The sequence below is a fragment of the Rhinatrema bivittatum genome, chromosome 5 (genome assembly GCF_901001135.1).
Source record: "Rhinatrema bivittatum chromosome 5, aRhiBiv1.1, whole genome shotgun sequence".
NCBI classification, from domain to species: domain Eukaryota; kingdom Metazoa; phylum Chordata; class Amphibia; order Gymnophiona; family Rhinatrematidae; genus Rhinatrema; species Rhinatrema bivittatum.
This window is the reverse complement of record NC_042619.1, coordinates 11,315,009-11,338,268: the sequence shown is the minus strand read 5'-3', so window position 1 is coordinate 11,338,268 and position 23,260 is coordinate 11,315,009. Positions and strand designations below refer to the sequence as shown.

At 43.0% G+C, this 23,260-nt stretch overlaps 1 protein-coding gene across 1 annotated transcript; it reads left to right on the top strand.

Annotated features, from left to right (window-relative positions):
* Window positions 1–1,413: 1,413 nt before the first annotated feature.
* LOC115091674 (olfactory receptor 51E2-like) lies at window positions 1,414–16,695 on the top strand. The gene is made up of 3 exons (XM_029601839.1): window positions 1,414–1,534; window positions 9,181–9,238; window positions 15,709–16,695. The coding sequence occupies exon 3, from the start codon at window positions 15,748–15,750 to the stop codon at window positions 16,693–16,695; it is 948 nt and encodes a 315-aa protein (XP_029457699.1). The 5' UTR covers window positions 1,414–1,534; window positions 9,181–9,238; window positions 15,709–15,747.
* The last annotated feature ends 6,565 nt before the right edge of the window (window positions 16,696–23,260 follow it).

Here is a 23,260-nt window from a genome sequence, read left to right as displayed (position 1 = left end):
CAACCATTTAATCCTACTCTCTGTTTCCTGTCTTTTAAGTAGTTTGTAATCCACGAAAGGACATCGCCTCCTATCCCATGACTTTTTAGTTTTCGTAGAAGCCTCTCATGAGGGACTTTGTCAAACGCCTTCTGAAAATCCAAATGCACTACATATACTGGTTCACCTTTATCCACATGTTTATTAACCCCTTCAAAAAATGAAGCAGATTTGTTAGGCAAGACTTGGAGAAAGTCTGACACTTCACGCATATCCAGCATAGCTCTCTGCTTCAAGGCAGGGGGGAATGAAGAAATGTGGATCTATATTCAGGCAACAACCAACAAGGACTGAATTACATAGTCTGGATAAACAGATCAGCATGGGTTTAGCTTGCTTATTGCGGTGGTTAATACCCCTAACTAATTACGCTATTTCACTTAGATGTAGTTCCAACACTGCTCTCTACATTAATGGCAGGGGTGGAAGGGAAATAGAATAAAAAAGGTTACTAAAAGCCAAGAGTAACAGATAAGTATGAGAGAGAGAAAAAAAAGTGTGAAAGCTTGTTGGGCAGAATGGATGGGCCATTTGGTCTTCTTCTGCCGTCATTTTTATGTTTCTATGTAAATCCATGTTGACTGTATTCCATTAATCCATGTCTTTCTATATGCTCTACGATTTTGATCTTGAGAATAGTTTCCACTATTTTTCCCGGCAATGAATTCAGGCTCAATGGTCTATAGCTACCCGAATCGTCCCTGGAGCCTTTTTTAATATTAGGATTACATTGGCCACCCTCCAGTCTTCAAGTACAATGGATGATTTTAATGATAGGTTACACATTTTAACTAATAGGACTGAAATTTAATTTTTGAGTTCCTTAAGTACCCACTGTATCCACTGCTTATTTTTGGGATAAGCAGCCTGGCTCTGTCTACTCTTTGGGATCCTGCCAGATATTTGTGAGCTTGATTGGCCACTGTTGGAAATAGGATACAGGGCTTGATGGACCTTTGGTCTGACCCAGTATGACAAGACTTGTGTTCTTATGCTCTTTTGAGGACAGAGCAAGAGAGATGAGAATGATGGAAGCACTGAAGAGAGTAAAAAGGAAGAAACCAAGATAAACTGAAAGAGATGAGAACAGGAAGAAGAATGTGACAGAAAAATGCCAGGGAGAAAACAAAACAGAGAATAAAAGTAGCAGGAAAGTGGAGAAGGGTAGGAAGAGAGTGAAGTGAGAGAGAGTGAAAAATATCCTATTAGAGACAGCAAAATAGCAGAATGAATGGGAACAAGAAGGAACAGGGCAGGGAGCGAGAGACCCCCAGCTGCAGCAGATAATTGCAGTTATCAAAACCTCCTTCTGCTGCTGAGACTCCCTGCAGGTTGTGAAACTGATGGGATTTGAAAGCAAGAGATATAAAGAGCAGCAGATCCCAGCCCAGGCTCCCAGATGGAGAATTCAGAATCCAGCAGTGAGGAGCAGAACATCACTCCTTGCAACATCTGGATAATCACACTCCCTCCTTCTGGTACAGATGCAGCTCTGGTAAGCAATCTGAACTTCTATAAATGTATTTATAAACCATATAGCTGTAGTGCTGGGAAAATTAACCCCAGTGACAGGGGTCTGGTGCACTTTATAGCAATGGAGCATTTGTTACCTTCAGTTGTGATTTAAAGCAGCACTGGGTACAACATTTAAAATATACATTTGTTTCATGGATTAATACATAGAAACATAGAAATGACGGCAGAAGAAGACCAAATGGCCCATCCAGTCTGCCCAGCAAGCTTCACACTTCTTTCCTTTCATACTTATCTGTTTCTCTTGGCTCTTAGCAACCCTTGGTTCTATTTCCCTTTCCCCTTAGCCTTATTCCTTGGTCTCCTTTCTTTCTATACATTTGCTGAATTAAAGCTGCGACCTCCCACCACCACCACCTCTCCATAAAGGCTGCACTCCCTGTTTTTAAAACATTTCCTCTGTAATTTATGCTACAGTATATTCGCGCTGGATTATTTTCCTCTTCCTGAATGTGTGGATCATGAAATCCTTGGGTGAGAGATGGGCTCTTTCGATTCTCTGAAGTAAAAATGAGTTAAATTCTCCACCGTATCTCCAAGCTCGTTCAATGTCCTTTGCAAGATGCAGAGGGGTTAGGAGTTATGCAGCGAGAATTCCCTGGGTGCCCATCGTCCCTCTTGGAGTTGCTAAAACCTGTTCTTGCTTCCATGGCCTGCACACGTTTAGTGCAGATTGAAAAGAAATGTGCTATGGAGTGAGCTTACATCAGGGAGTAAACAAGGCCTCTACAGAAGGACTTTCACATGGAGCCCTGAGCACAAGGAAGGGGCTCTCAGGAAATTCTGGGTTAGGAGGGAGGGTTGATTTGATTTCTCCCTCGTGTGTCCACGTTGGCTTCCCTGAATTCTTCCACAGTGCCTCAAGGTTAAATGAAGGACTGGTAGAGTCATTTCTTTATTATAATTTATATACTATATCCATTTTTAGTTCATTTTAAAAGAGGATCCAGAGTGATGTTGTTGCTTCATCTGGCTTCCTTCATTATAAATACCTAATAGTGACTCCGAAGGATAATTTGCATTCTTTGCCATTAGACCCTGCTGCTGGTGGAACAGCCTGAATCACTTTGACATGAATTGTTCTTCTTCTTAAATAACTGAGGGGTTTTTGGAATTTCCCAGCCCAGTGCAATCTTGTGATGTGGAGGACACACAATATGACCTGGAGAAAGACTGGAGAGAAGTGAAATGGGCAAATGTGGGATCAGGATCCTGAAAAAAGAATAACATATACATAGTAACATAGTAATGATGGCCAAAAAAGACCAAATGATCCATCCAGTCTGCCCAGCAAGTTTCTTATGGAAGTAACAGCCGTTCCATGCAGGTTACCCCCATGTTTCTGTTAAGGGAAGTAACTGCCGCTCCATGCAGGTTACCTCCATGTTTCTGTTAAGGGTAGTAACTGCCGCTCCATGCAGGTTACCCCCATGTTTCTGTTAAGGGTAGTAACTGCCGCTCCATGCAGGTTACCCCCATGTTTCTGTTAAGGGAAGTAACTGCCGCTCCATGCAGGTTACCCCCATGTTTCTGTTAAGGGTAGTAACTGCCGCTCCGTGCAGGTTACCCCCATGTTTCTGTTAAAGGTAGTAACTGCCGCTCCGTGCAGGTTACCCCCATGTTTCTGTTAAGGGAAGTAACTGCCGCTCCGTGCAGGTTACCCCCATGTTTCTGTTAAGGGAAGTAACTTCCGCTCCGTGCGGGTTACCCCCATATTTCTGTTAAGGGAAGTAACTGCCGCTCCGTGCGGGTTACCCCCATGTTTCTGTTAAGGGTAGTATCTGCCGCTCCGTGCGGGTTACCCCCATGTTTCTGTTAAGGGAAGTAACTGCCGCTCCGTGCGGGTTACCCCCATGTTTCTGTTAAGGGAAGTAACTGCCGCTCCGTGCGGGTTACCCCCATGTTTCTGTTAAGGGTAGTAACTGCCGCTCCGTGCGGGTTACCCCCATGTTTCTGTTAAGGGAAGTAACTGCCGCTCCGTGCGGGTTACCCCCATGTTTCTGTTAAGGGAAGTAACTGCCGCTCCGTGCGGGTTACCCCATGCCTCCTGTTAAGGGTAGTAACTGCCGCTCTGTGCAAGTTACCCCCATGTTTCTGTTAAGGGTAGTAACTGCCACTCCCTGCAGGTTACCCCCATGATTCTGTTAAGGGCAGTAACTGCCACTCCCTGCAGGTTACCCCCATGTTTCTGTTAAGGGCAGTAACTGCCACTCCCTGCAGGTTACCCCCATGTTTCTGTTAAGGGAAGTAACTGCCGCTCCGTGCGGGTTACCCCATGCCTCCTGTTAAGGGTAGTAACTGCCGCTCTGTGCAAGTTACCCCCATGTTTCTGTTAAGGGTAGTAACTGCCACTCCCTGCAGGTTACCCCCATGATTCTGTTAAGGGCAGTAACTGCCACTCCCTGCAGGTTACCCCCATGTTTCTGTTAAGGGCAGTAACTGCCACTCCGTGCAGGTTACCCCCATGTTTCTGTTAAGGGCAGTAACTGCCGGTCCATACAAGTTACCCCCATGTTTCTGTTATGGGCAGTAGCTGCCGCTCCATGCAGGTTACCCCCATCTTTCTGTTAAGGGCAGTAACTGCCACTCCATGCATGTTACCCCCATGTTTCCGTTAAGAGTAATAACTGCTGCTTGGAGTGCATCCCTTACAGACCACTGGGTCAGATTTTCACACAATGAAACTGATTTAAAATTCTTTGTGATTCAGCAGATACTTAACAGCAGTGGTGGTGACAATGTATCCAGCAGGTTGGTACAAAGGGAACAAAGATTTATTTTTGAATGGAATACATTGAGCCCAAGCGAGATTGTGTGGTTGTCTTTAATGTGAACAGGTTCTGTTATAGAGAACAATCACCTCCAATTCAATCCGAAAAAAATTCTTTTTAACATTACTTTAACATGTAATCTGGGTCTGGCCAGAGGTCCATCAAGCCAGTATCCTGTTTCCATTTCCAACAGTGACCAGTTCAGATCACAGGTACCTGGCAGGATTCCAGAAGTCAATAAATTCTATGTTACGTATTCCAGGGATAAGAAGTGTATTTTTGAAATTCCAGTTTAAGAATGGTTTATGGACTTTTCTTCCAGGAACCTGTCCAAACCTTTTTTAAATGCAGCAACACTAATAGCTTTCATCACATCCTCTGGCAATGAATTCCTGATCTTAATCCTGTATTGAGTAAAGAAAAATATTTATATTTTCTCTTACTAATTTTAAATGTATCACTCAGTAATTTCATTGTGTGTCCTCTAGTGTTTGTATTTTTTGAAAGAATAAACAACCAATTAACATTTACTCATTCTATTGCACTCATTATTTTATAGACCTCTATCATATCTCCCCTCAGCCGTCTCTTCTCCAAGCTGAATAGTCCTAACCTCTTTAGTCTTTCTTCATGGGGGAATCGTTCCATCCCCTTTATCATCCTGCTCATCCTTCTCTGTCACTTTTCTAATTCTGCTATATCTTTCTTGAGATGCGGTGACCAGAACTGCACACAATACTCAAGATGAGGTCGCACCATGGAGTGATACAGAGGCATTATGATATTCTCTGTTTTATTCTCCATCCCTTTCCTAATAATCCCCAGCATTCTGTTTGTGTATGATATATGAACACAAGATGAGGATGCACCATGGAGTGATACAGAGGCATTAGGATATTCTCTGTTTTATTCGCCATTCCTTTCCTAATAATCCCGAGCATTCTGTTTACATCCTTGGCTGCTGCTGCTCACTGAGCAGAAGATTTTAACTTATTATCAAAGATGATGCTTAGATCCTTTTCCTGGGTGGTGACTCCTAGAATAGAACCTTGCATTGTGCAGCTATAATTTAGGTTACTCTTCCCTAACTGCATCACATTGCACTTGTCCACATTAAATTTCATTTGCTATTTGCATGCTCAGTCTCCAAATTTCGCAAGATCCTCTTGCAGTTTCTCACAGTCCTCTTGTGATTTAAGAACCTTGAATAATTTTGTGGCATTGGCAAATTTGATCAGCTCACTTGTTGTTCCCATGTCCAGGTCATTTATAAATATATTGAAAAGCAGTGGTCCCTGAATGGATCCCTGGACATTCCACTATTCATCTTTCTCCATTGGGAACATTTTCCATTCAGACCTACTCTCTGTTTTCTATCTTTTAACCTTTAACCAATGCACAATAGGACACTTCACCCTATCCCATGACTTTTTAATTTCCTAAGAAATCACTTATGAGGGACTTTGTCAAATGCTTTCTGGAAACCCATATACTTTATATCAATGGGCTTACCTTTATCAATATGCTTATTTAAGCCCTCAAAAAATATAGCAGATTGGTGAGGTAAGACTTCCCTTGGTTAAATCCATGTTGGCTTTGTCCCATTAAAGTCTGTTTACCTTTTTGTTCAGCAATTTTGTTCTTTATGATATTCTCTATCATTTTGCATGGCACAGACTTCAACCTCACTGGACTGAGGTTTCCTGGATTATCCTTTGATCCCTTTTAAAAAATTGACATTACATTGGTAACCCTCCAATCATCATGTACCACAGATGATTTTAATGATAGTTTACAAATTACTAGTAGCAAGCCTGAATTTAATTTTTCAGCTTTTTCAGCACTCTGGGATGTATACCATCTGGCTCAGATGATTTGCTACTCCTTAGTTGGTCAATTTGCTCTATTACATCTTCCAGGTACACTGAGAATTTGTTTCAGTTCTGCTGAACCATCACCTTTGAATATCATTTCTGGCATGGGTATCTCTCTGACATGTTCCTCAATGAAATCTGAAGCAAATAATTCATTTTAGGGACATAGTAAAGTGGTCCCACCTGCATTCTACCAGCCTGTGTGCTGCTTTGGAGGATCAAGTTCACCTGGTAGGAGAGCAGCAGCTTTCAGTTGCAGGAAATATTACTGCTGAGATGTGCTCTCCAGATGACATTATCCTTTTGCACTGTGGATGCATCTTCAGGGTATTGTGTCCAGGAGGGCAGGGTTAGGACTGTCATTGTTATTGGTAATTTCTTTGATCATTTGGAATATAGATAGGTAGGTGGCTGGTGGGTAATTGGACATGAAGGATCATTTAAGAAGATGTTTTTATTGTTTTATTGTGTATGTGATGATGTAAGTGGGTGAGTTAGAAATTGCTATAAATAAATAAATAAATAAAAATAAATAACTTACCTGCCTGGTATAAAGGTAGGGGATTTCATCTATTTATTTATTTTTATTTATTTAAAATATCTTCTATACCGTCATTCAGTATAATACCGTCACAACGGTTTACATAGAGGCACATATATTAATTGTACATGTTTCTGTTCCTAATAGTTGGGTGGTGCCTTATAAGCTCGGTAACATAGTTTCATAATAAAGGCTATATGTTCAGTGTTGTTTAATCTGACCTGTGACTACAATAAAGACTTATTTTATACATTTCAATTAAGGGTGCAGTAAACAAACCATGACGTACATACATATACTGTGCTAGTGCTGTATAAAGATTTTGTGTGTACAGCTTTCAGCGTTTCTCTCTTTCTCGCTCTCTTTGTGGAAAGGCTTCTCTAAAGAGCCGCGTCTTTAAGCTCTTTTTGAATGTCTTGAAATCTCTCTGTAATCTTACCTCTGTGGGCAGGGTATTCCATAGAATCGGCCCGGCCAATGATAGTGCTCTTTCTCTGACTTGTGTTAGTTTTGCAGTTTTTACTGAGGGGATGGTTAGGAGGGCTTTGTTGGCGGATCTCAGGTTCCTGCGTGGGACATGGACTCGGAGCGCTGTGTTTAACCATTCCACTTTTTCGTTGTGGATTAGCTTATGTATAGTGCAAAGGGTTTTATATTTTACCCTGTATTCAATTGGCAGCCAGTGTAGTTCAGCCAGTGTTTCAGTGATGTGATCTCTTTTTCTTTTGCCTGTTAAAATTCTTGCGGCTGAGTTTTGTAGAATTTGGAGTGGTCTTATTGTCGTGTATGGTAATCCTAATAGTAGGGCATTACAGTAGTCTATCCTATCCTAAATAGGACTTTTGAGTGTACTAGGGAGGATCTAGCTGATGAGGTACATGTGGCTACAAATGACATAGAAAGGTGCAGGAGGGGAGATTCTCCAAAAATTGTGGCACTGTGGGGAGATCATGAGAGGCCTAGATTCTGCTGCTGGCTTTACCAGAGGGGAATGACAGGGCTTCCAATCTGCAGTGTTTCCTCAAGGGAGGTGTCTGAGGTCATTCAATTGTGCCAGAAACATCTCCATAAATCATGGCACCCTGTGGCACGCATCTGCCAGCTCACTGCAGGAAGCCATCCGCCAAAGGGGCGTGCCCCTGAGATCGATTTGAAGTCCCATTTGTATTGTAAGCAACCAGCTTATTTGTCTTAAGGAAGAAAAGGAAGGCTGTTGTATGGAGTCTCCCATCTGGATCTGTCCTTCCTCTGGTTTCTCAACCCATTATACAAGCCTTTATGATTTTGATGAATCAGAGTGATCAAGTAAATTTAGGATAATTAAGACTAGGAGGTCATTCCTCTGTCCATAGTGAGGCTTCAGTCAATGAGTCCTGCTGCTCATTTTCTACCTTAGCCAGGAGTGGACATTACCGCAGGATCTCCAGCAGAGGAGATACTGGCCTGACATTTATAAATCACTCTCCCCAAGGTGTGGGTTTGCCAACAAACATTAAGGGCTGGATTTTAAAAGCCCTGCATGCGTAAATCCGGCTGGATTTACACGCGCAGGGCACTCGCTCGCCGGCGCACCTATTTTGCATAGGATGCCAGCGCACGCACAGCCCCGGGACGCGCGTAAGTCCCGGGGCTTCGTAAAAGGGGCGGGGAGGGGCGTGTCCACGGGCGTGCCCAGGGTCAGGGGGCGGTTCGGGGCGGGTCCGGGGGCGTGCCCCTGGGTCGGGTGATGGCTCGCCATCAGCCCGCTGGTGAGCGCAGATTTACGCCTGCTTTCGGCAGGCGTAAATCTGCCAACAAAGGTAAGGGGGGGTTTAGATAGGGCCGGGGGGGGGGGGGTGGGTTAGGGAGGGGAAGGTGAGGGGAGGTGGAAAGAAAGTTCCCTCTGAAGTGCTCTGATTTTGGAGCGCCTCGGAGGGAACAGGCAGCGCGCGCCGGCCTCGGCGCACGCAGGTTGCACAAATGTGCACCCCCTTGCGTGCGCCGACCCCGGATTTTATAAGATACACGCGACTACACGTGTATCTTATAAAATCCAGCGTACTTTTGTTCGCGCCTGGTGCACGAACAAAAGTACGCGCACGCGTAAATTTATAAAATCTACCCCTAATAGGGGTGGTGATGAAACATGTAAGAGATCTCATTTTCTCCCTCTTGTTCAACCAGCTTTCTTGAAAGCTCTATAACCACTAAAATTGATCATATTTTATACTCTGTGAATGAATTCCTTTTTCGGGTAATTTCCCATTCTCAAAGATTTAGCGTTTATGATTTTAAGTTTGAAGAACTGGCAGAGCAGAATAAGGAGATTTACGGTAAAATTATAATTTTAGGCTTAAGGACAAAGGAGTTTATGAATAGTAGGATGAAGAACTGTGAAAAATTGTATGAGGCAACTTCATTTATGTTTTATTCATTTTCCTAGATCTCCTCTGATTTCTTGGCTGGCATTGCTCCACAAATTTTATTTGGAGACTTTGCAGGTACCTGCTGAATCTTTCCTCCCATATCCCAGGTTTATTAGCTTTCTACTCAGGGTCCAGAGCCTTGTGAAAGTGGGGGGGGGGGCAGAAGAGGCTCTCACTCCTGCAGGGCTCTAAGGAAGAATCTGGAGCTCTTTTATTTAGAGCCAGATAAGGAGTGGACTTTACAAATGTTTTTTCATAGTAAAAAAAGATATTTTAGAGATCACAAAATAGCCATTTTTCTAGATGTAGCTAGAGCTACACAGTCAAAAAGGAAAGCTTTTTTTTTTTTTTTGTTGTTCAGAAAGAAATAAGTAATGATGAAATGGGGAATAAAAGGAAGACTGTTGTATGAAGTCTTTGGGATTTAGTTTTATATTAAGGTTTCCATGCAAATGTTTAGTGAAGTCAGGAAATATTAGGAATATATTTTGTGACTCTAAAGAAGTGGAGGGTTTTCTTCAGGGTAGAGCTTTTTCTTCTGTTTGTGTCCACCAGCCTTAAGGAAAACGGAACAGGCCATAGCAATAATTTGCTCTGTACATTTATTGCTTGTCAAAAAGCTTCTTCCTTCTCCTCCATTTTGGGGTCTACATTTGCTGATTTTTATTTTGTGGTTAAGATTGGAGATCTTTTCTGTAGTTTCTGAAGCAAAGACATGATGGAGCATTAAATTGAATAAAGAGATATTACAAAGATAAAATAAATAAATAAGGGGAAGGTGCAGGAGGGAACATCTGGGTTCTAGGTAGTAAACGTCCAGGGAAGGCTTCTCAGAAATGCTCCCAGAGGCAGGCAGAGCTCAGGAATCTCAATGCATGGATGGGAGGATGGTGCAAGAGGGACTTAACAAATATTCAGGAGAGGGGAATCTTAAGGGAAGGGGAGCCTATTCCCGTGGGATGGGTTCCACTTTCATCGAAATGGAGCTAGAGCACCTTTTACACTAGGATCATGGGTCCTTAGGAGTGCATGGCTTAGTGCAGGATGTTCACAAAGAATACCATTAGAAAGATTAAGTTAGGATGTTCTGACAGCAAAGATATGGAAAAAGCTGAATCCAGATTACCTAAATCAACTTCTAGTAACAGGGATGTAAAAAAGAAGAAAACGAATATGCTTAAGTGTCTGTATGGTAATGCCTGAAGACTAAAGAATATTTATGTGTTTTGTCTTTCTTATTTATTCATTTATTTTTACTTATATTCCATTAGAGTTAGAGAGAGGCAGTAAATAAAAATATTGGCATAATTTGCAACTCAGAGGCCTGATGGAGAGAGGACATGGTGATAGCAGGGTATAAAATATATTGAAATGACACAGCAGATAGAAGTGGTGATGCTGCAGCAGAGTGTGGTAAAGTTTTCCTAGCACTCTACAATGTCTATGGATAGAAACTCCATGCATATCCAGGGGGATTATAGAAGTGATGATTTACTTGGATAACTTCTTGGAGGAGAAGTCCATTACCTGATATTAATCAAGTTTACTTAGGGAATAGCCACTGCTATTAATTGCATCAGTAGCATGGGATCTTCTTGGTGTTTGGGTAATTGCCAGGTTCTTGTGGCCTGGATTGGCCTCTGTTGGAAACAGGATGCTGGGCTTGATGGACCCTTCAAGTCCTTAACTGAAGCTGCCGCAACTGCTTCGATTTCTTTACAGAAGCCGCCGACGTTGGCAACGTTTCGGAACCTGCATCAGGGCGAGCTCTGAAACATTAAGATTATCCTTGCGGTAATACAAGATCATACTCAAATCATATTAACGTTTCCAAATCTCTAATTTTGATTGTATTACTTACTGATGTTGGACAATATCGTCTCTATAGTCGGGTCTGTCTAAAGACATTTAAACATGGCGCCTCTATTTAAGTTACAAACTTTCTTGAAATGGACCAATCATAGAACACCCCCTTACATGAGCGTTTTGACGTCACTATTTTTGAACCAACTTTACGAATCACTTAAATAGAGGTGCCATGTTTAAATGTCTTTAGACAGACCCGACTATAAAGACGATATTGTCCTACATCAGTAAGTAATACAATCAAAATTAGAGATTTGGAAATGTTAATATGATTTGAGTATGATCTTGTATTACCGCAAGGATAATCTTAATGTTTCAGAGCTCGCCCTGATGCAGGTTCCGAAACGTTGCCAACGTCAGCGGCTTCTGTAAAGAAATCGAAGCAGTTGCGGCAGCTTCAGTTAAGGACTTGAAGCGGTCCGTTTAGCCAAAAGACACCTGGGCTACAAGTTTCTAAGATAAGTCACTGTCGGGACATGAAATGTTGTTTGCCATCTTATAAACAGGTCTCTGTTTTAATTTCTGTCGGGTGGCACCACTAAAAAACTATTGCAGTTTATTGAAGCTACACTACCGGAAGCCAGTCAGGTTCTGAGTTCAAGTCAATATAATTCAGAAGTTGCTTACCTGAAGTGCTTGTGGTTAGAGTTTAAGTCAAATCAATTGAGAATCAGTAAATATGTTCCTTACCTCTCACCAGAATGCCTTTGGTTAGGAGTTGATGTCCTCGCAACGGAAAAGTCATAATGGAGGTTCAAATCCACATTTAAACCAAGATATTATAGCCCTGGCAATTATCTAGTGTTCTTACATCAGCGCATTAAGAATCTTTGATTCTCTGTCAGAATATATTCAACTGGCGCTATAGTATTGAAATCTCCAATGCAAATAGGACTTTCAGTTGAAAAAGTTATATCACAATTTTAGTTTAAAAAGTTGCATTATAATTTTATAAAAATTAAAAAAACAGGATAGGTTGTAGACCAGTGATTGTACCAACATGGCTTTCAAAAAATGTTTTCTGTTAATTAACAGAATTATTGGGCCGGTGCTGAGGTCTATTCCTTTCCTTATAAAAATTGATAATTATTTACGTTATAAGAATTTTGAATAAAATAAAAATAATATTGATTGAGATTCAAATAAAATCAGAATTTTATTAGAAATAGCAACAATAAGAATTTGACTTAATCAGGTGCTGATTACATCATTAACTAGTTGAATTTTGCCGTGCTTACTGAATTCAGGGCATAATACAAGAGTTAACAATGCTGGAACCATTTGACAATCAAATTTCAGATTATCGCTGGAAGGAAAATTTTAAAACTACTGCAAATATATATAATATTAAAAAGGGAGACTATGATAAGATGAAGAAACTAATTGGAAGGAAAATAAAAGCAAGCCCATATAAAATGTATTCCACAAATCAAAACAGGTTAAAAGAGGATGCATCTTCCAGCATTGGTTAAACACATGCTGTGAAAGTAATCTTTAAAAAAATGTTGAATGAGGAAAGGCACATAAGCACTACCAAAGGTGCCTGATAGGAAGGCATATAAACAGTGCCAAATGAGTTGTAAAATGTTAATACAGAAGATGAAGAAATAATTTGAGAATTACCAAAGAAGCAAAAGCGAATAATAAAAAATGTTTTGTACATTAAAAACAAGAAACCTAGAAAAGAGTCAGAGGGTCCATTGTATGACCTGGGAGTGGGGAAGGACCACTCAGAGCGAATAAGACCATAGCACAAACAATTAATATTTTGATTTGGTGTTTACTGAGGAGGATGTTAGGGAAATGCCCACACTTGAACCATTCCTTTTAAGTACTGATTCAGCAGAACTGAATCAAATCAGTGTGATCTGGAAGAGGTGCTAGGACAAATTGGCATACTAAACAGAAGTGAATCACAAGGACCTGATATTCAATCCGGATATAAGGAGGAATAAATCAGCATAAACAATGATACCAAGGATTAGCAGCAATGTTAAGTGTTTTAGTGTTATAGCACACCAAGTACAAACACAAAGCACAGTTGTTTTTGGAAAATAAACATAAGAACATAAGAAATTGCCATGCTGGGTCAGACCAAGGGTCTATCAAGCCCAGCACCCTGTTTCCAACAGAGGCCAAACCAGGCCATAAGAACCTGCAATTACCCAAACACCAAGAAGATCCCATGCTACTGATGCAATTAATAGCAGTGGCTATTCCCTAAGTAAACTTGATTATTAGCAGTTAATGGACTTCTCCTCCAAGAACTTATCCAAACTTTTTTGAACCCAGCTACACTAACGGCACTAACCACATCCTCTGGCAACAAATTCCAGAGCTTAATTGTGCGTTGAGTGAAAAAGAATTTTCTCTGATTAGTCTTAAATGTGCTACTTGCTAACTTCATGGAATGCCCCCTAGTCCTTCTATTGTCCGAAATTGTAAATAACCGAGTCACATCTACTCGATCAAGACCTCTCAGGATCTTAAAGACCTCTATCATATCCTCCCTCAGCTGTCTCTTCTCCAAGCTAAACAGCCCTAATCTCTTCAGCCTTTCCTCATAGGGGAGCTGTTCCATTCCCCTTATCATTTTGGTTGCCCTTCTCTGTACTTTCTCTATTGCAACTATATCTTTTTTGAGATGTGGAGACCAGAATTGTACACAGTATTCAAGGTGTGGTCTCACCATGGAGCGATACAGAGGCATTATTACATTTTATGTTTTATTCATCATTCCCTTCCTAATAATTCCTAACATTGTTTGCTTTTTTGACTGCTGCAGCAGATTGAGCCTTAATCAGATAGTGGAACATCAAATTTCAAGGAGCAAGGAAAGAGCTTCTTCCCTCCCAGTCAGACTGGGAAGTAACAGATGATATTTATTTTTATGGTGAGTCTTCTTTCTTATTTGACTTAAGTTCCTGAAAGCGGGGTTATGCAAGCATCCATTGTCATGAGCCTCCGTAGTCCATCGTGCATTGTGGTAGAAATGATGCTAACACAATATAGAGTTGCCAAAAATTCTGCGTCCTATAGCACGACAGTCGGAGTTTTTACGTGCCACATGCATGGAGCTGAGAGATCCGAACTACCCTTACTTTTTAATATATTTATAAATGATCTGGAAAGAAATAAACGAGTGAGATAATCAAATTTGCAGATGACACAAAATTGTTCAGAGTAGTTAAATCACAAGCAGATTGTGATAAATTGCAGGAAGACCTTGTGAGACTAGAAAACTGGGAATCCAAATGGCAGATGAAATTTAATGTGGACAAGTGCAAGGTGATGCATATAGGGAAAAATAACCCATGCTATAATTACACAATGTTGGGTTCCATATTAGGTGCTACAACCCAAGAAAGAGATCTAGGTGTCATAGTGGATAACACATTGAAATCGTCGGTGCAGTGTGCTGCGGCAGTCAAAAAAGCAAACAGAATGTTGGGAATTATTAGAAAGGGAATGGTGAACAAAACGGAAAATGTCAAAATGCCTCTGTATCGCTCCATGGTGAGACCGCACCTTGAATACTGTGTACAGTTCTGGTCGCCTCATCTCAAGAAAGATATAAGTGCAATGGAGAAGGCACAGAGAAGGGCTACCAAAATGATAAGGGGAATGGAACAGCTCCCCTATGAGGAAAGACTAAAGAGTTTACAGTTTAGGACTTTTCAGCTTGGAGAAGAGACGGCTGAGGGGGGATATGATAGAGGTGTTTAAAATCATGAGAGGTCTAGAATGGGTAGATGTGAATCAGTTATTTACTCTTTCGGATAGTAGAAAGACTAGGGGGCACTCCATGAAGTTAGCATGGGGCACATTTAAAACTAATCGGAGAAAGTTATTTTTCACTCAACGCACAATTAAACTCTGGAATTTGTTGCCAGAGGATGTGGTTAGTGCAGTTAGTATAGCTATGTTTAAAATCATCAAAAAACGATTCACATCCCTACCAGAGAATGTGGTTAAAAATGGATTGGATAAGTTCTTGGAGGAGAAGTCCATTACCTGCTATTAAGTTCACTTAGAGAATAGCCACTGCCATTAGCAATGGTAACATGGAATAGGCTTAGTTTTTGGATACTTGCCAGGTTCTTATGGCCTGGATTGGCCACTGTTGGAAACAGGATGCTGGGCTTGATGGACCCTTGGTCTGACCCAGTATGGCAGACCCAGAGGAGCAGCAACTTCAAAAACAAAACAAAAAAACACTCAAAGGTAGGAAACATTTAGAGGGTGGGGAGGATAGGGTAGGGGTAGGAAACTTCCCTCCCAATTTGCTCCTTAATTGACACAGGCCGCCCCCACTTTTAGAACATCTGTGCGCACATATTTGTTTTAAATTGACCCCTTAATGTGCAGATTTGGTATCCACTTCAAGGAATGTGGAACAGAAGTGCCTGCTTTTCACTGCCAGTTTGCAATCCCAAAGGGAACCTCCAGGGGGCACCTCCCTCTGAAAATGAACTTACGTTCCCATAGGTAGGAAGTCCCATGGGCCTGGAAACTCTACAGGGAATTTGAAAATTGCTCCTTTAATAGTTATTTCCTATAAAGATTTAACTAAAAATTCTTCTGACCTTTGGTATTCTGCAGTGTCTTAGACCTGCAAGAGGCAGGATTGTTACATATCCATGTCGTTCTGAACTGCTTCCCTCTTTTCTGATTTCCAGGGGATAGATGTGTCCCGGCACTGAAGACGGCTGCTCATCATGTCGTCTGTCAATAGCACTCAAAGCCACCCTTCATCATTCATCCTTACTGGAATCCCAGGGCTGGAAGATGTGCACATCTGGATCTCCCTCCCATTTTGTACGATGTACATTTTAACCTTTTTTGGAAATTGCATTATTGTGTATGCTGTAAAAACTGAGAGAAGCCTTCATCACCCCATGTATTACCTCCTTTCCATGCTGTCTGCCACTGATCTGGTGTTATCTTCTTCTGTATTACCTAAAATGTTGGCCATATTTTGGTTTGATTCGAGAGAAATCTATTTTGAATCTTGTGTAACCCAGATGTTTTTTATCCACTGTTTCTCTTCCATAGAGTCGGGGGTATTCTTGGCCATGGCATTTGATCGCTATGTGGCCATCTGCAACCCTTTGAGACACTCGGCTATCCTGTCCACCTCTGTGATAATAAGGATAGGTCTGGTGATATTAATCAGAGGAGTGATCATATCACTCCCAGTTTGCTTTCTTCTGATCAGGCTTCCATTCTGTAACAGCAGACTGATCTTGTTTTCCTATTGTGGGCTTGGAATAGTGGCCAAGCTTGCTTGTGCATATGAACTTATTAACACTGTGTATTCACTGACTGTTGCCTTTTTGGTTGTGGGGCTTGACGTGACTTTTATTGTTTTGTCTTACATGTTAATTTTAAGGGTGGTCTTCAGGCTTCCATCCAGGACAGCGCGCCTCAAAGCCCTTGGCACCTGTGGCCCTCACATTTGGGTCATCCTAACCTTTTACATCCTGGCTCTCTTTACGTTTTTAACACATAAATTTGGTAACAAAATTCCTCTTTATGTTCGGGTCATTGTGGCGAATCTCTACCTCCTTGTGCCTCCCATGTTCAATCCCATAGTTTATGGTGTGAAAACCAAACAGATCTGTTTCCGGGTGAAAAAAATGGTCTGCTGTAATAGAGGCAAATAACTAAACAGAGTTTTTCTTTTTGTTTTATCATCCTCTGGAAGATAAATGCCTACGTCTTTCCCTCCAGCTCCAGGAACCATTCTACTTGACCGTACTTCATTCATCTTCCCATATAGCTTTTATTATGTGATTCCCAGTATTTCCTCTGTTATCTTCCGTGTTCCCTGGTATGTGGGTCATATACTGATATGAGTTTCTGCTGCTGAAAATCAGGATGCAACTCTTTCGAGAGCTACTTTAATTAGTGGTGCTAACAGAGAAGTGCTACACGTTCACTCTGCGCGTGGCTATGCTAAGGACTCAATTACACAAATGGCCAGTATTCCCTGGGCCCTTCCTCCAGCGAGATCCACCTCTGAAAGACTGAAGGCCAGTATCCAGTGTATTTCCTTCCTGACAGGATCTGGAACATGGAACGCTTCATGGTGCACTCACACACTCAGCGACTGAAGCAGTACAAGTGCGGATGCCAGGATAAGCAGTGTTTATTTCCAATGCTAATTGCCTTCTACAAAGCAAGGCAGACTTTTATTTATTTATTTAAAATACACAGACTTAGCAAAGGCCATAGTTGCCATGATATTAATGTAGTAAGATTAGGGCAGCTGAGGAGGATTCTCTCTCATTATCTGTCCCTCCGCCAGCTCCCTCCCTTGCCTCTTTTCACCTCTGCATCTGTAAACGACTTTTGAGAAACGTATGCAGTTACCCAAACCATGATGCAGCGTGATAACTCACTCACCACAGGGTTGGGCACATGGTATTTATCCCTTCTGTTTTCACAGTTTTTGTACGGTCGCGTGATGTGGGGCTCAATGTGGAAACACTGAGCCCCCCAAAACGACCTGACCTTCTCAATGCATCCTTAGCCAGAGTAGTCAGACTATGGGCCAAGCAAATTCCTTCACAAGAATTAAGTGGTTCAAAATGCTTTGTGCGGATGTGAAGACTAGTTTTTGTAGCTAACCCCAAGGAATCGAACCCAGTTCTATTATTTATTTATTTAAAGTTTTTATAGACCGACATTCATTGTTGTAATATCACATCGGTTTCCAGGTAACAGAAAATTAGCAACGGGCTTTTCATTAATATAGAGGTCACGAGAACAAGATTAGCGACGGGCTTTACATTAAAATTTAAGTCAAGGGAACAAAGTTAGCAACGGGCTTTACATCAAAATTGCGGTCAAGATTAAGTAGCAAAGCAGATGTGAGAGGTAAAAGAGGGGATAAAAAAAAGAGGGGGGCTCCGAGAGAATGCTAACTTGAGACACAGGACGGTCTGGTCCTTCTGGCCAGTAGAGGGAGCTTCAGAATTCTCTGGAAGAGAAGCCGGCTTGCAGAACTTGGGCCTTTACTGTTTCATGCTGATTGTCAGAATCTTCTCAATAAAAAGAGTGCTGAATCCGGAGTCTGGGGTATGACTGATAATATGAAATACAACTCAAGCAGATCAAATGGGTGTGAAAATGTTAGCGGTTTCTAACTCATATTGATTGCCCAGGTAAAGTGGTTCTCTAATGCATATGATGGTTCTGAATGGTGAATGTAGCTTTGATCTATTACAAAGTAAGAGAGTCAGAGAAAGATTACTGACCATGACCATCCTAAACAGACGTCTTTCTAAAATACTTTTAAAACATGCCGATAATATAGATTCCTCCACCTCCCTAGGTAACTTATTTCAATGCTCAACCACAATCAAAATCAGAACATTCTTCCTAACATTTAGTCTGTATCTCCCCATTGTAAGTTAAGCACATTGAGGTTGAAATTCAAGAAAAACTGAGCCCCTAAATTTAGGAACCATGGTTCATCTCCTAACTTACCCCTAGATTCATCAAGCTATGATATTTTCTTGCAGCAGGGGTCCCATTATTATGGGGGGTGTCACTGTGATAGAGGGGCCCCTCCCCTAAAAACACACTGTGACTTCATGGCCAAACACTGCTACACAAAAGAACATGGTGAACAGCCCTTTAATGGGATGGCAGCCCCAACCTCATGGGACCACTATTGTCTTAAAGGCCACTGGACACTCCCCCCCCCAAAAAAAATAAAACTGGGGCAAACAGGGAGGTTCAGCGGGATTCTTTGCTGACACCCATTTCAACCCGGGGGTTCCGATTGAGGCAGCCTCGACTCTCCTAAAATTTAAAAAAAAAATGTTTAAAGTATGTACACAGTGGTGGCCCCCCCAATTTTCAAGCCTCCCACCCCTCATATAGTGAACCCCCATCACAGGGGAGATAGGGTAAAGAGCATGCTACAATTTAAGTGAACTGCAGCAGAGTAAAAAAGAGGACAATGCAGCTATGTAACATAAGGCATGAGCCCAGGAAACCCAGAATAAGACTGAAAAGGTTGACAGACCCCTTACTGTGAAGGTGCTTAAAAGACTATTGAATAGATGAGTTAGAGCATCAGGTAAGGGTTTTGCATGTACAACCCCCTGGACTACTGTTTGCAACTTGCAGTGAAATATCCCTTTAAATCAAAGGATATCAAAATCCTAAATTACAGAACTATGACTGGAAAAGTGCTACATTACATAATTCTGAATGATAGAGGGATTCATGAGAGAAATGTATTAAAAAACAGTCCTTTGAAGCAAACAAAGTCTTACCCTGACTAGCAAGCGGAGTCAGACCCTTGGATACCCAGTTCTCAGATAACAGAAAAAAAGCCAGGCAGGATGGAAGGGTTTGCATATATTCTCTTGCCATGGCCCTGCCTGGATCTTGGCCTTTTGAATGAGAGAAGGTGGCCCATCCAGGCTGGGTAACAGTAAATAACTGGCCATGAGCTTAGTGGAACTAAAATAACTGAAAGTTGACATTGTGGAGGGCCTGAATCACTGAACACTAAACAAGCCATGAGCCTACTGGAGCTGTAAACCCAATCCAGGGAAAATCCTCCCACCAAGGAAGTAGAACTGAAAGTCAGCAGTTGATCTGGAGGTGGAGTGGTTCCCTAGGAGGGTGTTGACCCCAGCAGAAGATTGAGTGGTCCCCCAGGAGGAAGAGGACCCCAGTGTTACATAGGGAGATGACCCTGAGTCCCCTTTGAGAAGAAGCTGCAGATCAAGCGGTGCCCCAGGGGTGTGTGGACCCCAAGGGCAGATTGAGCACTCCCTTAGGAGGGTGTGAACCCCAGCAGAAGATCGAGTGGTCCCACAGGAGGAAGGGATGCAAGCCCCAGCTTGGGCGGTGACCCTGGGTCCCTCTTAAGCAAGGGGAACACAGCAGCAGATTGAGTAGTTCCTCAGGAGGGTGTGGAACCCAGAAGCAGATCAAAAGTCCACCAGAATGAAGAGGACCCAATTGGTAGGTCAAGTAATCCCTCCATATGAAGGAGGCCCTAAAGGCAGATGAAGAGATAGAGTTGGGTTCCACAGGAGGGTGTGGATCTCAGTAGCATTACAGAAGATGGAGTTGGGTCCCCCAGGAGGGTTTGAACCCCAGCAACAGACCAGGAGGTGAAGTAAGGTCCCCAGGAGGGGGTGAATCATAGTGTTGGCATAGGCATTTCTGTAGGTCAAAAGCGAGACTGAAGGGATGGCAGCAATTTAGATACAATGGACCCCCCCAGGCCAATACTGTCCACCAGCCCAGTTGCATCTGTTCACATGGGTGAGACTTGAGAAGAAATGGGAGGTTACTAATAACTCAAGAGGTCCCTTCTGTTCTTTAATGATGGTATACTGTGGTGGATAACAACTTCAAATTGCCCAATATTAAATGTTCTTGCTACCTTGTAAAAATGTATATAGTTGTGTTATCTGAGACTATTAACCACAAGAACATGTGTGCTGTTTGACATCCTATTAGCAATGTACATAGTCATGTAGGAATGTATATATTTTATAGTCTAATAAACCTGTTTATATTTCTACATACTCCCAGCTTGTTCACAGCGCCATACTCCCAGCTTGTTCACAGCGCCATACTCCCAGCTTGTTCACAGCGCCAGTTCCCAGTTCACAGCGCCATACTCCCAGCTTGTTCACAGCGCCATTTCCTTCCCGGCGACCGTGAGATAGGAGGGAGGGCCTGCGCGATCGGCGCCGAGGACCCACCGGGGTAAGGCCTAGCAATTTGCACTCCTACCCCAAGCAGGTCCTCTCGCCGACCACGAGGCCAGCCGGGCCTTACGACCTCGCCCGCAGCCGGATCGCCGTCCTCTTCGGGCCTTCGCCCCGCCTCCACCGGACCCCGACCAATCGCACGAAGGGACAGCCGGGACCCCGACCAATCGCACGAAGGGACAGCCGGGACAGACGGCCTATCAAGGCAGCCCTCGCTGGGCTTTAAAACGCCCGCGAACACGACGCTGCCTCTTTCCTTCCCGGTGACCGTGAGATAGGAGGGAGGGCCTGCGCGATCGGCGCCGAGGACCCACCGGGGTAAGGCCTAGCAATTTGCACTCCTACCCCAAGCAGGTCCTCTCGCCGACCACGAGGCCAGCCGGGCCTTACGACCTCGCCCGCAGCCGGATCGCCATCCTCTTAGGGCCTTCGCCCCGCCTCCACCGGACCCCGACCAATCGCACGAAGGGACAGCCGGGACAGACGGCCTATCAAGGCAGCCCTCGCTCGGCTTTAAAAAAACACACCAAGCTAGGCGTCACGCGCCGAGCGTCACGCGCCGAAGGAGCGCGACAAAGGGGCCTGCCCCTTTGTCTCGCCCCTTCGGCTCAGCCCCAAGGAATACACGATCCTTGTCCACAGATGACTCTATAACTAGCCAACGGCTATGGACAAACGGAGTTTCCGGACCGGACAAAGCCATCACGCACCAACCCCTGCCAATCACCTCAACTAATCCATTCCAGCCACAATACAGCACCCTTTACTAACCCCCAGCGTCCATCAAAAACAAATCAGAATTCAATCCAGCCCTCACAGCATCCACTCCAGCATTTCCAGCATCCACTCCAGCAGTTCCAGCATCCACTCCAGCAGTACCAGCATCCATCCTAGCAGACTCTGAACGTACCCAGTGTTATCCGGCGACCGGGTACGTACCCAGTTACAGACGTACCCCTATTCATTACCCTAGCAAATCAACATACAATGATACACAGCTACTCCATCCCCATACTCAAAAGAAAACCCAGAAATAACTCTCCACCAGACCCCATTCAGACACCCAGACAACAAAGACTCATCAACATCATGACATCTCCCATTACACAACTTCTAGGCCTCTCATTATTCACTTTAACCTTATTCAATGCACAGTCACTTTCCAAAAAAATGCACCTTCTCAATGATTACCTTATTGACAACAACCCTGACATATGTGCAATAACAGAAACCTGGTTAAAACCCACTGACATATCATTAATAAACCAACTTCCAACACAATCCTTCGACCTTTTCTCAATACCTAGACCGAAAAAGAAAGGAGGAGGAATTCTACTTGCTGCAAAAAAACAATTGGGCATAACCCTACAACCATCATACTCCACTTCAAAACTAGAATGCTCCATATTCAAATCTCAACATCTACAAATGTTCCTCATCTACGCCACACCAGGAACTCTAGAGGCTAACCCCTCCTCTCTAATAGAGATGATAGCCAAACACTTAAATTCAGACAAACCAACCATCATATTGGGAGACTTCAACATTCACGTGGACTCCATCCCTCAATCCACTAACTGCGAAACCTTCCTCACCTCCCTCAGTCACCTTGGATTCTCACAAATAATCAACGGGCCCACTCACAAAGCAGGTCATACATTAGACCTCATTTTTATCAACGAGAGCTGGTCCATCCATACCAATCCCACCTGCACGCCAATCCCCTGGTCAGACCACCAGATCATAGACACAACCCTCAAAATGAAAAACACACCACCTACAAACATCTCCAAAACCATCATTCATTTCAGGAAACCATGCTCACTGGAGTTACTCACCGAACAATGCTCTAAAGATCTCAAACAAATAGACCTCTCAGACGCCAACACAGCCACCTCTTCATGGATCAAACTCACGAACAAAATAGCGGACCAACTCTGCCCAACCTCCTCAAAAACAATCCAACCGGCAACAGACAACAGAAAACCGTGGTTCACCCCGGAACTCAAAGCCCTAAAACAAAAACTACGAAACAAAGAACAAAGCTGGAGAAACAACCCCTCACCCACATCCAGACTGGACTACAAAGCCACCCTCAACACCTACAGAAACGCCATACACAAAACAAAAAAGGACTTCTATGCAAAAAGAATTCATAACTTCATCTTCGACTCTAAAGCTTTATTCTCTTACATTTCATCCCTCACCAAACAAACGCCACCTTCCATTCCAGACCAACTAGCACTCAGCAAAGCCAACGAATTAGCCACTTACTTCAAGACAAAAATCTCAAACCTTACTAGCTCACTTACAACCCATCAAACCCTTCCAACACCTCACAGCACATACCTACCCACGCTGAATTCTAGTCTAGAGACATTCGAGCCCACATCAGCCATGGAGATCGAAAATCTACTTAAAAAAATTAAACCATCTTCACATCCCTCGGACCCACTCCCTACTAATCTGCTCACCGCCA